The following is a 14,237-nucleotide window of genomic DNA, read 5'->3' on the forward strand; positions in this document are numbered from 1 at the left end:
TGTTCCGGGAACTATTCCAATTGGCCCCTACCAACGTAATGCTGGCGTGAGGTACTGATGGGAATTGTAGTTCCTGAACATCTGGAGAGCTGCAGGTTCCCTACCCCTGATGTAGTAGCTCCAGTATATATCTGCAGAATTTCTGCATGATGATAATTATTGGGTTGTGCATTTTTATTTCTCCGTTTAGTCATGCAGAAGTTGTGGTTCAGTGGCACAGCATTGGTTTACAACCTGCGGCTCTCCAGATGTTCATGGAATACAAATCCCATCAGCCCCTGCCAGAATGGCCAATTAGTCCATGAACATCTGGAGAGCCACAGGTTGCAGACCCCTGGTTTAGCAGAATGCCCCAGGTTCAATCCCCAGCATTTCCTCAAAAGACCTCTACCAGAGTCTCTGGATATTCTCTACTACTAACAATACCGTGTTGATGGGAAAATGGCCTGATTTAGAATAAAGCCACTTACACTGTATATATGTTTGTGTGTGTGTGTTCCTCCTAAGACCTCTGAATCCTATCTCATTTCTCCATAGACATGGGATAAAATCAGCCTCACACAGTCCAGGGTTCTTGGTACATACCTTGGTTTTCTTCTTCTTTTTCTTTTGAAGAAGATTTTCATTTTCCTTTCAATTTTCCTGGCTTTTTGCCATTTTTTATCCTGGCTTCGTTGCTCATCTCTTCCCATAGCTGCCTTGATTTCTTTTCACGATCCAGGATTTCTTTGGGGAATAAGTTCTTTTCATTGAATGGAGCTTTCAGGGCTACAGAACAAGAAGCAAACCTTTATGAAAACTGAGTATATTTCCCTGACCCAGAAGCAACCAGGTAATCCCAGCAGTACCATTCTGAAGAATCATGCTCCCATTATAAAAGCATGCAGGAGTAACATCAGGTTTAAGATCCATTACCTAAGCTTCTTGCTGATTGCCTTAGAGCACACAGTGCTATAAGCCATGACCCCGCTATGTCCTTGTTTGTCCCCCATCCCAATCTACTGTTGGCTGCCAGACTTTGCACAGTGAATTGTTAAACTGTGCAATTTACTGCCAGAGGATGTAGTGATGGCCATAGGCATACATAACTTTTAAAAGTTTACAGAGAATAGGTCTACACTTTAGCCATGGTAGCTAGCCATCATAATGAAATGGAATCTCAACCTCTTAATCCCAGTGCCAGGAGGCAACCTTGACCTCTATGCCCTGTTGCTGGATCTCCAGAGGAACCGATTAGCCACTATGTGAGACAGGATGCTGGGCCAGGTGGACCACTGATATGATCCAGCTGGGCTCTTCTTATGTTTGTACGTTCTTAACAGAGAGATCTTCTCCAGTGGAAACTGAGATCTTATGTATAGTCATTACAGTTTGAGGCAGTTTTAGATACAGGAGTGATCACTGATGCATGGTAAGAAGCTCTCCACAAAGATAAAGGTAGTTCCTTGTGCAAGCGCTGGGTCGTTACTGATCCATGAGGTGATGTCTCATCATGGTGTTTCCTGGGCAGACTGTTTACAGGGTGCTTTGCCAACGCCTTCCCCAGTCAAGCTGGGTACTCATTTTGCCAACCCCAGAAGGATGGAAGGCTGAGCTGGCTACCTGAAACAGACTTCTGTCGGGATTGAACTCAGGTTGTGAGCAGAACTTTGACTACAATCCTGTAGCTTACCACTCTGCACTATGGGGCTCTATTAAGCAGCTCTTTAGCCAACACCAAGAATCAAAGTATTAGGACGGTACTATTTTGCTAAGTTGCACAAGTAGAGAGAGAATATTTCTACATAGTCACAGGATGTTCAAAGAACACATCCTTCGCTATGCATTGGTGTGGGGAAACCAGAACACATGAAGAGCTCTGGATACAATCAGGCCTTCAATTCCACCTGCAGCATAACATGCCAGAAAGAGAACAATGAGAAATATTTCTGGGATGTTGTTGTTTTGTCAAGGCAGCTCCTTTAATTGGTTTTAATTCCTTCTCCACTGTTCACGGTCTACCAGGTCTTATCCGCAAAGCGTTCCATCAAGAAACAAGAAAATTAAACCATTACAGGTGGAGTTTACAACTAAATAAGAATGCTGCTCAACTGTATACGTATACACTCACAACAGAAATTCTCTTGAGATAGATCCACAAGAACTATGCCTGTTCAGGTGTTGGCAATAGCAATAAAATGCTTCAGTCGCTTTTATTGCTGGTATCATTTAAATGCATACTTTTATAGAATTGCAGAACCAGCAAATTCTGCTTGCAGAATTTGTATAGAATGTTTTGATGTCTATGGTTACAATGTACCACAGTAGAGCTAGAAGAGGACCCTAGCAGCCCAGTGGTCTGGCCTCAACAATGAGGGCAACACTATCCAGTCTCAGATGAACCACAAGGTAAAAGGAAATACTAAAGGTGCTTGTTCCATCTCTTTATCCTGGACAATTAAACCCTTTGGACAGCTGCATCCCCACATCCCTGAGCATAGTACTGCACTACAGAGTAGTACTGCACTACATAGTACACTGCACTACAGAGAAGAATTGAAGAAGAGTTTAGAGTTATACCCCACTTTTCTCCACCACAAGGAGGCTCAAAGCAGCTCACAAACTCCTTTCCCTTCCTCTTCCCACAACAGACGCCTTGTGAGGTAAGTGGGTCTGAGGGAGTTCTGAAAGAACAGTGACTAACCCAAGGCCACCCAACAGGTCTCATGTGGAGGAGAAGGGAAACAAACCCAGATAAGAGTCTGCCACTCTTAACAGCAGCCATTCGCAACAACTGGATCACCTGCGTGGATACTCCAACCCTACTGCAAATGTTTGCTCTTGCATAATGATCATACAATAGCCAATGGTATGTGAAAGAGTAAGGACCCCTGCTATGTTCACTATGGTGCTTTGCATTCTGTTAGCAACGTGGTATAAGCAGCTAGGCCAGAGGTCTGCAACCTGCGGCTCTCCAGATGTCCATGGACTACAGATCCCATCAGCCCCTGCCAGCATGGCCAATTGGCTGATGGGATTTGTAGTCCATGGCCAATTGGCTGATGGGATTTGTAGTCCATGAACATCTGGAGAGCCGCAGGTTGCAGACCCCTGAGCTAGACCCTTCAAACACTGGCCTTTATTAAGATATATTGTTTAATTTTATAGTAACATTCGTAATTTGTATTCAGGAGCGTTGTATGAATGGAGCTCCCACCACTTTTTTCCCCCTTAAAAATCCAGGCGTGCGAGTGGCCAATTCGAGTTTGGCCCATTGTGCATAGGAAAGGAGGGGGTTAAGACTCTTTTTCTGTGCTTTTTCCTTATCTGAAAGAGCCCCATGAAGCCCCCATTTACCCCTATGGGGCAAACAGCCAGCCTACCTAGCTAGTTCACATTAGAAAACTAGCCTAGGGGGAAATTGTTCCTAGTATTTTCAGAATCTCACGCAATTCTACCCTGACTGTCAAAAGCAAGGGCTCTCTGAAATTTAAACATCTGCTAACTCCTTGTTGAAAGAGTTAAAACGAAAGCTTACCTACTTTTTATATCTTGTCCAATGTCCAAACAGGAGTTTCGGGAAGATTAATGAGAAATTTCTGAAGTGCTTCATATAAATTTAATAATAGCATTTTATAACTAATGCTCCTGGGAAAGAAGAGATCCAGCAGTCTGGCAAGATTAACGGCAGGGAAAAAAGTGAGCATTATTGCCAACTGAGATCATGCACCTGGCTAGTCAAGAAAGCTCTCTGGGAATTGATCCGGCCTCAAAAAGGATTATATTTTAATTTTTTAAATTGCTTTTGGAGCCATGTGGGGCTGTCATTCAGCAATGCTGAATCATCAGCATAAACTCCCCATTTAATTCTCTCTTTGTTTCTCAGGGAGGTTTCTGTCTAATTCTCGATTTGCTTCAGCTTGGAAAAGCAAAATGGCTGTCCCCTCTTCATCAGAGGTGGGCTGATGGAGAGATAAGAAAACGGTCTTTTTATGACATTAGGTTCCCTAGAATAGCCCAGTTTTGTTAGATCTCAGAAGCTAATGATGATCAGCCCTGTGTAGTATTTGGATGAGAGATCACCAAGGAAGACCAGTGTCACTACACAAAGGCAGGCAGGGGTGAACATTTCTGAAGGTCTCTTGCCTTGAAAAACCTACAGCCATGGTGGCGAACCTTTTGCACTCCAGATGTTATGGACCATGCTGGAAGGGGCTGCTGGGAATTGTAGTCCATAACATCTGGAGTGCCAAAGGTTTGCCACCACTGCCCTACAGGATTGCCATAAGTCCTTGACTTGACAGCACTTTCCCTCACCAGCTTCACTTACAAGATGGTCTTGGAAGGATGCAATACAGGCTTTGTGGGCTCATATTCGAATTTATTAACAGCATCTCATGAAGACATAGCTGGTCACCTTATGCTGAATCAGTACTTGCTTTGGTCCGGTAGAAAGCCAGTGGCGAATTACCGGGGCTGGCAGCAACTCACCAGTGTCTCAGGCAGAGTGGTGCTTTTATCACCTACTACCGGAGTCGCCAGCTGGACGCCGGGCGTTGAAGCTACAACCTTCTACATGCCTGGAAATGATCCTACCTCCCAGGCCACACGAAGCCCACCACAATCAACTTCAGGTCGCGGGGGCCAACTCTTTTACAGCTTGGTCCGAGAGCGGCATCGCCAGAGAGTACCGAAACAGAAGCAAGTCAGCCGCCAGTAACATTTGGAAATGCATTAACTTTACGCCGAACGTTTCTGCAAAGCCGGTATCGAGCCCTTATTTTGCCACAGTTTGCTTTGGTGGGCATCATGGATGCTGTTCACCGGGCATTGAAGTTTGGTCATTCCTCCACTCCAGAGTCTCAGCACTCACTCCTCCCTCAGCCTCCCTGAGGAGAGAAAAGAAGTGCCTATTTAACATGCCCAGTGAACAACTACCTGGTGGGGGGTTTGTTTGCTGGAAGTCTCCATGGGATGTACCTGTGGGAGTGGAATGAACAGAATAACCTTTGACAGCAACGGAGAAGATTCAAATAAGAAGAAGGAAAGGCATCAAAAGGTGTGGTGGCCAGAAATTTCAGAAGCAACAGGAGATAAACGAAGATGAGTAGAAAGAGCAAGGGCCAGGGAAAATCCTTATGAACAAAGGCACTTGACAGAGGGCCAGATAAAGGGTTGCAGGAACTGATACGACCACCCCAAATGGTTCTGTGAGTGGTCGCCAAAGGGCTCTGTGGCTGTACCTCCACACAAAAATGAGGGGGCATGAGGCTAGGCACAGAATGATTGCTTGTAATAGCATGTAAGTAAACGCAGACTTCAAAAACATGTGTTCCATACCATTCTTTCAGTGGACCCAACTTATTAAATGTTCCACTTCCACAACAGGTGCCCACCCCATCATTGAGGGTAGCCCAATACAGAGTAAATTAGCTGTATGGATGTTAATACAGTATGCAGGACAGCAGCCTCCAGGACAACTTTCTACACTAGACTTCATCATCACTGCTCCCCCTCCCCCACTTTTGTTCCAGCTTCCTTTCAGGAAACTGGGATGGAGAAGAGAAAGTCTGTTTTGCTTACCACCAACACATTTCACATTTCTTCTCTGGCCTGAACTGCTTACAAACCTCAACAGTCCTCCCATGTTACATTGGTGAGTTGTCTCCCCTATGGTGACTTTTTTTGAGGCCTCAGGCACCTTTAGAATTCAGACACAGGGTAAAGGGCACAAATACAAAATGGCGGCTGAAGGAGGTAAAACCAACCACAAAATATCAGGAGGTGAGGTCATGCCTTTGAGGTAGAAACATTAAAAACAATGTCTTTTGAAATGAACATGCAGTTTTAAAATAGTTTCTTGCACATACACAGTCGACCAGTGTGCCAGCATGGTGTAGTGGTTAAGAACAGCAGACTCTAATCTGAAGAACCAGGTTTGTTTTCCCTGCTCCTCCACATGAAGCCTGCCAGGTGACCTTGGGTTGGTCACAGTTCTCTCAGAACTCTCTCAGCCCCACCTACCTGACAAGGTGTCTGTTGGAGGGAAGGGAAGGTGAGTGTAAGCTGCTTTGAGACTCCTTAAAAGTAGAGAAAAGGTGGGTTATAAAAAACCAACTCTTCGGCTATCATCCCAGGCGTAGCTCCAAGGGGATGGAGGGCGCGATGCACCGGGCACGCGCCCCTGTGGGGGTTTGGCGAGGGTGTTCTGGGGGCGTGGTGGGGGCGTTCCGGGGAGGAGGCGGAGGACCCACCGGTGCATTGGGCGCTTTCCCCCCTTGCTACGCCTCTGGCTACCATACTCACAGCTTATTTTCAGGCATGCAGAAAAGATCCTTGTGATGTGGTGGTAGCTGCCGCCAAAGCAATTTTTTAAAAAATTGTGCAGCAGATCAGGCCTCTGGTGAGCAATCTATACAACGCCTGTTCAAGATCTGATCCTAAAGCACCTCTGGCCAAACACAGGCCACCAAGCATTGCAGGTGGCTTTTCAGATGCTTAAGAATGCATCTACCACCATGGTTTTGTTTTTTCAGACCCACATACACAGGAGTTCTTTTGAAGTTTCTGAAGGGCCTCTGCACATAAACACGTCTGTGTTGTGATGAGTCATATGTGCTAAGGCTGAGAATGATGTCCTCCTGCCTACCAGTAGTTAATGAACGGTCCCTTCAAGCGTGAAAAAAAATGAATATTTGTTCTGCATAGCAGAAGTGGCAAATTATGAAAATTACTTACTTTTATATTAGGTACATCAAAAATCAGAATAGTGAGCAAAGGCTAATGTAATTCTATTGTGAAATAGCTCCCAAAATGAATGTTGATTCTGATTACAGTTAAATGAGATTCCTACTGGGTAAATATTTAGCAATGGATACTATTATTATATTCAGTATATGTTTAGGAAGCCAACCAGAGGCTATACCAGCCTGTTCCTGAGATACGTTAGTGTTGTGGGCAGAAAACCTTTAGCGTCTGGAAGCAGAGTGGGCCCTAGGCCATGTGGCAGGGCCTTATATAGGCTCTGCCCTGGGCCCACTCTGATGATGTGCTCTTCTTGCGAAAGCACGTCACGCCACTGCGCTCCGTCGCTTTGTGCATGCACAAAGCAGGCCTGGAGCCAAACGGTCGTTTACGCATGCGTGAAACGGGCGTGCAAGCACAAACTTGCCCTGACACCAGCCGGCTGCCCACGACTGGGCAGATGGGCCTCGCCGGGCCCCCCTCCATCCCGCATTTCAGGCACGGCCACGCTTTGTAACCTGTTGACTCTTCAATAACAATAGTGTGGACTGCCAGCCAGCCCAATGCCAGTGAAACTTTTCTGGGGTCGCTGTGCAAGGGGCGGAGAAGGCTGTTTGACCAGGAACATCAGATCCTACTCGAAAAGGCTGCCAGGACTTGTTCTCCTTTAGCTCTGGGTATCACCTACACTGGTAACGGGGGGGCTCGGTACCTGCACCAGATAACCGTGCCCAGGCTCCGTAGAGCAATGATGTTGGCCCGTTGCAATGCCCTTCCATCAGCCGTATCAACGGGGAGATTCACTAAAACCCCTTACCACCAAAGGCTATGCATATGCAACGGGCACTGTGTAGACTCTATAGATCATATCTTACTTTATTGTCCACTTTACACAGGACCCAGAGTCAAATACCTGTCACCTCTGCTACTCAAAAAAGAGTATGCATCTGACTTGCAAAAGATTACTTTTCTGTTGGACAGCTCCAGTAGTGATGCAAACGATGCAGTCACCAGGTTTTTGGATTTGTACATAGAACAGCGCTTTAGGAGCAAATCCTGAACATTGGCCTTCCCTTACCTGTAGCCATTTATTTTAGCTTCCCTCTACTTGGTTGAGTGGATCTGTGTATGAATTGTGAATTGGGGCCAAAGCTACATAAATAATTAGGACTACTATATGTCATACAACTGATAAATGGAAGGTTATATTTCTTTTAAACAGTCATTGCTGTAAGGTGCTGGAAGCTGTGGCCAAATTTTTAAACGGTGTAATCTTAAATTGTTCTAAACTGTGTTAACAGGAAGGTTGTGATATTATATTTTTGTTCTATTTATATGCCATTAAAGGTATTTGATTTGACAGGGTTTGTGGAATTCTTGCCCAGGAGGGCTTCTGATTGGCCATTGCAGATCTGATTAGCTGCACAGATTAAAATAAATTTGTTTTAGAGGCAGCAGCCACCAAGTGTTTGGTTTTATTCTTTCTTTTCCAGTATATAATTATGAATTTCCACTCATTGTCCCTGTACTTGGGTTTCGTGTGTGTGTGTGTGTGTGTGTGTGTGTGTGTGTGTGTGTGTGTGTGTGTGTATGGCTCCACCTCCTGCGGCTGTTGATTCCTGTAGCAGCCATTTTGTGGTTGCGCCCATCATCCTGTGTCAGAATTCCAAAGGTGCCCACAGGCTCAAAAAAGTTGGAGGCTCTGGGCATAGCATCTCACCCAAGTAGTGGGAAATCTGAGGAGAGGCACTGCGGGGCATCAGCTGCACACACAAGCAGTGATTGGCTATGCCTGTGCCACTGAAAGGAACATCATCAGGTGTCACTTCCTGAGTTGGGGGAGGTTACTGTGTTTGATAAAGTCTCCAGCTTGCTTGCTATGCAGTCTTTGTCTTGTGGGGTGGGCACAAGTCCCCCCCCTTCTGAAATGCTCATAGGGGTCCAACCAGGGCTACATCTACCACCACCACCACAGCAGTCTTCAGGCCTGCGCTGTGAATTATTGAGGGCACTTCTGCACATGCAGAACAATGCACTTTCAATGTACTATGCAGTTGGATTTTACTGTGTGAAATTGTAAAATCCACTTGCAAACAATTGTGAAAGTGGATTGAAAGTGCATTATTCTGCATGTGGGGAAGGAGCCAGAATCTATAGAGATCCCCTAGGATGGATTTATTTATATTTCTGACATGCTGTCACCTTGTACAAAATAAAAACTGGGTCTTCAGCCACTTTATACTACTTTGACTCTATCTGAGTTTGGACCTTCTAAATTTGGGGAGAATTAACAGATGGAGGCATGACTGGCTTTGCATTTCCACCTGACCATCCAAATGTTTAAGCAAACCCCATGCTCCCTGTGTAGGCTTTGTACAAACAATCCAGAGCCCACATGCATAAGGTTTCTATGTGCATAAGCTCTACATGAACAGCTTCAAAAGAACACAAGTCAGAAAGGCCAGCAGGCATGATCAGACCCAATTTCCAAGTGTTAATTCTCCCTATATTTAGAACAGAACTACCGTATATACTCGTGTATAAGTTGACCCGTGTATAAGTCGAGGCACCTAATTTTACCACCAAAAACTGGGAAAACTTATTGACTCGTGTATAAGTCTAGGGTGGTAACTCCAAAGCAGGCGGGGGCAGAGAAGAGCCAGGGCGCCCGCTCCCCACCAGATCGCTCCCCCCCCGGCCTCCTGGATCCCCACAGCAGCCCCAGCCCTTGGCTGCTCTGGGGTTTCCTTGCTTGCAAGCAAGGAAATGCCAGACAGAGCATTCGCCTGCTTTTGGGGTTTCCTTGCTTAAGCAATCTTTGGAGCATTGCCCTTTTAAGAAAGATAGAGACAGGCTGTCCAGAGTTGCAGCTTCTCTGAAACCGAGCCTGCAGGGAAAGAAAAAGATAACTGAGTAAGTGAGGTGGACAACACGTGGCTGCGGCTGCGGGTGGCTTGCGTATAAGTTGAGGAGGGCTTTTTCAGCACAAAAAATGTGCTGAAAAAGTCGACTTATACGCGAGTATATACGGTAATGTAAAAATAAGAAAGTCACAAAAATCTGATCCAGGAGGTGGTAGCATAGGACCCACAGGCTAAATGTGGCCCAGCAAACATTTTTCTGCTGTCCTTATATGTTCCTTGCCACTACCTTTTGATTTACCTGCACACTGAAAAACAGGGCAGGGAGAGAAAGCCATTCCATGTGGCAGGGGGAATGAAGCATGCTAGACATATCCCTTGTGCTTTGTTTTATGTACTCCTATCCTTGCCAAAACCCATTACACAGTAGACTTGCCACCTGTTCATAATTTTTATGAACTGTTTGTATAGCAGAAGGTTTGTCCACAGTAAACGGAAAACTTATTGTGGATGGAGTTTGTCCTTATTTTCTCACATGGAACACAATCCCTCAAGGAGAAGGGAAAAAAATATCCTGTGCTTAAATAATACATATTTTATCAGTACAGTGTAACCCACATTCTCGTAAACCTCATGTTGGCCATTTCACCACTGAGAAATTAAATCTAGATACAACCAGGTTTCAAAAGAATTGGCACCTTTTCATTGCGGTTTCACCCTCCCCACTGCAGCATGTGTGTGATGCGGACATCCATGTCTATCACGCTTTCAAACAGTGCAGCAATTCCCATGATCGCACAATCGAACATGTGATCTGCTCAGCGGCTCTTTCTTCCTCTTCCTCATTGGAGGTTGTGCTGTGCTGGGGCAGGAATTTTTTAAAACTTTTTTGTGCAGCTACGTCACCACACACATGCGTAGATAGGACGGTAGCAGTCTTTCGCGCTAAGCTATGCTTATGCATGCCTTCGGTACTCTTTACCCATGCAGCTGCGCTGGCACAAAAGTGTAATTTTAGTTTACAGTTGGCACAGAAATCATGTTCCATGCAGCCACGTTTCAACGTAGCCTCCTCCGGCACGAAACAAAAAATAATGGCCCCAGACTTGATGGGGGCCGCCGTTGCGGCAGGAGGGAGACAGTTGGCCCACCCCTTCCTGGCTGGGTTGGGGCGCGGCAGCGCACGAGCCCTGCATGACTCACGGGAGCCTGAGTCACATGTAGGGGGGATGGGCGTGCCTGCTTTAAAAGCTGGCATGAGGCAAGCCCCGGCCTCTTCCTTCGGCCAAGGATCAAAGATCCCCCATCCTCCCTCCCTAGGTGGTCAAGCTTTTATTGTTTGCTATATATTTGTCGCAGCCTAGCGGTATGGGGCAGAGGACCTCATCCTTTAATGGAAAACCAAGCCTGTGAGCCGGATTTTCCGCGGTCGGAGGCCTCCCTAAGAGGGCCTTTCTGGGGTATGGCTCAAGGGGTAGGCCGCTGTGCTCGCAATCCAGCCTGACACCCCAGTGGGTGCTACTTAATGGGTTTAAATCTGTAGGTGGGGATCCACACTTCTTGTCCCATCCCTTATAATCATGGATCAACGGTGCCGGGTTTAGCAGGGGGATGCTGGCCCGATGCAGGATGAGGTCCTCTTGCTCCCCAGCTTCTGTTGAATTATGTTATGTTATGTTATAATAAATGGGCTGCGGCCCAATTTATTCCAAGTCGGAGTTATGTGTTAATTGCCAAAGCGAACTCTACCCTATCTGCACGCAAAAAGGGCTGTGCGTGCTTCCCTTACAGCCCACAACACTCTGATTGGCTGGAAGGCTCCATGTCACTCCCTATGGTGGGAAAAACAAATCTAGAGTCAAACCCCGATCCTCTCCACCGATCTGGATTCGTCGCATGCTTTTTTTAAAGGTGCACTTTCATGCAGGTTCTGAAAAAACATGCAATAAGAGGGAGAGGGAGCGCCAGAATCGGGATGAATCTGTGTTCGGCGATCAGGCAGTAGGGAGTTCTTGCTGAAACCTGGTTATTTCGCGCACGTATCACATGATTGATTGGCCAAGTGGAATCGACCATTGACTTGATGCTGTATGGGAAATTTCCCTTGGCACAAAGAAAGCAGAGCACCAACTTGCATAGAAAGCACAAGATACAATTTCTAGGAAGAAAAGGTTGAAAGGTGTGATGATCTAAGGATCTTCGAGACAAGACATGATGGACTTCAGCAGAAGGCAAAGCCGGACTCTAAAGAGTTAATCCCAAAGGCACCCGGTGGGCCACAGCGAGTCGCAGGGAGCTGGACTAGATGGACTCTGGTCTGATCCAGCTGGCTTGCTCTTATGTTCTTATGTTCTTAATCCCTCACAGAGCCTAGGATTGCTATGCTAAGGAAGTCAATGGCAAACCATCTCTGCCCCTCTCTTGCCTTGAAAACTTGGTGGTCCAGGGGTCATCTTGAGTTGCGGATGACTTGACAGCACAAAATTATTATTGGAACAAATAACTAATATTGATTGTTTCTTCAAGATGAGCTTTATGGCAGCCTACTGCCCTGCAGCTGAAAGATTCAGAAGGGGAACTTCAATGGAAAGGTAAGCTTTAGGAAAAAAACAAGCCAATACAACAAGCGCTTTCAAGATGAGAGGAAGTTACAATAGCTGAAAGCATCTTTTGATATTCTTCTTCATTTGGAAGGTGAGTTCAAGTTCAATCATGGGCTGAAACACTGATCCCAGGAAGCTGGGACCACTGAGAGAGACTCTGGTGAAAACCAACTTAGCATCTCCGGAAAAGTACATTAAGTTCTCTTTTTGGTCATTGCTTCAGTAAAATCTGCATGATACCTTGACTCTAACCCAGTCTCCTCATTTAGAGCTGCCAGAAGCCCTCATAAGCCCTTTCCCCACTTACCTTAAGCCCCGTGCTACTCTCCTATAGCGCAGGGTCCAGCTGCACTCCCCACTTCAGGGGTGGCGAGAATGCAGCCGCCCCGACGCTGCCTTTCTCGCGCCCCCTCAGCGTGCGTAATTCCTGGCGCCTTTTCAAATGGCGCCTTTTTATGACCCCGCACTCTGCGCGGCGTCATGGGGAAGCCAGGGCGCACACCAGGAATTGCATGCGCTGGGAATTGCGTGCAGCAACCCTCTGACAAGGGTAAGTGGGGAAAGGGCCATAGTCACTGTCGTCAACTGAAGCTCAAAGGACGACACCCCCACTTTTGTACCCGGTCCTTCCAAGGCAATACAACTTAAATGCAGTGCAGCGCAGGGTCTTAACGGAAAGATGACACAGTATAGCCTAACCTTATCAGATCTCAGCAGTTAAGCAGGCACTAGCATAATGCCCATTGGGCAAGGTGGGCAGCTGCCCAGGGCATCACCTTGTGGGGGGCATGAAAATGCTGGGTTCGTTTTTGGGTATTTTTAGTGGTTTTCCATTTTTGGCCTGCAGGGGGTGCAGTTTTTAGGCTAGCGGCACCAAAATTTCAGCGTATCATCAGGAGACTGTCCTTATGATACCCCCCAAGTTTGGTGCAGTTTGGTTCAGGGGGTCCAAAGTTATGGACCCTCAAAAGGGTAGCCCCCATCTCCTTAGAAAAAAATGGGGGATGGGGCACCCCCTTTGAGGGTACATAACTTTCGGCCCCCTAAACCAAACTGCACCAAACTTTGGGGGTACCATAAGGACAGTTTCCAGATGATACCCTGAAATTTTGGTGCCGATACATCCAAAAACGCGCCCCCTGCAGGCACCAATGTCCTGGTGCAAAAAATTTTTGGTCGCGGTGGAGTGGCCGCGGGGGGGGGGGGGCATCCAACTCAGGTTTTGCCCAGGGCTACAGTTTGCTCAGGGCTGCCTCGTTACGCCCATGTAAGCAGGGCTGGCACTTGGATGGGAAGCCACCAAGGAAGATTCTGCAGATGAAAGTAATGGCAAACCATCTCTGCTTCTCACCTGCCTTTAAAGCACCTTGATGAGGTAGCCATAGGTTGATAATGGCTTAATGGAACTTACATATGTATGTAATTCAGGGCTCCAGGAATGGCCCGACAAGTCTGGGGGAAATCTCAAATTCTGCTATTGAGGCTACTGTGCCCCTCATCTTAGTTACTCTGTATTCACAATAGTTGTAGTTAATTCTTGAACTTGCAGCTTGTAGGAATGTTTGGCCATGAAAAACTATAGATTTAACACAACAAACTTTATTTACAACTTTGGGATTCTTGCTCCTTTTAACTTGTGTCCTTTTCAGAGGGCCTGCTAGTGGCCAAGAAATAAATTCTACTGTTTCCTATTACCTTTCCTCCTTCTAACATGGATAAGCTGGTAACCTTTATTTTTGCCTCTCCATAGCAAGAGCAAGAGTAATGAGAATATAATGAAGGTCTACTTACTAGCTGAAAGGGTAGGCTGCTTTAAATCTTCCCAGCATTTCTCCCCTGACTTTTCCCCAAAGTATTTATCAGGGTGCAGGAGAAAGTCAAGCTTCTTCATTTCTGTCGTCTCCTTCAGGGCTTCAATGTTTAATGACCTATATACAACTTTTTAAAAAAAGGAAAAACAAGACCAGAGGATTATTTCAGATACAGAAAACCATTTCACATATCAACCCAATTGCAACTGAAGCAAAGTTAATTTTTCTCACCTAATCAT

General features: G+C 46.2%; 1 protein-coding gene across 1 annotated transcript in view; it reads right to left on the bottom strand.

Moving 5' to 3' along the window:
- Positions 1-591: 591 nt before the first annotated feature.
- WDR49 (WD repeat domain 49) overlaps positions 592-14,237 on the bottom strand; it is a 139,111-nt gene continuing 125,465 nt past the window's right edge. The window contains exons 18-19 of the mRNA XM_048505005.1: positions 13,979-14,125; positions 592-768 (exon numbers count right to left, since the gene is read on the bottom strand). Coding sequence (XP_048360962.1) covers positions 623-768; positions 13,979-14,125 — 293 coding nt within the window. The 3' untranslated portion in view covers positions 592-622. The remainder of the gene's footprint in view (positions 769-13,978; positions 14,126-14,237) is intronic.

The sequence above is a fragment of the Sphaerodactylus townsendi genome, linkage group LG08 (genome assembly GCF_021028975.2).
Source record: "Sphaerodactylus townsendi isolate TG3544 linkage group LG08, MPM_Stown_v2.3, whole genome shotgun sequence".
NCBI lineage: Eukaryota > Metazoa > Chordata > Lepidosauria > Squamata > Sphaerodactylidae > Sphaerodactylus > Sphaerodactylus townsendi.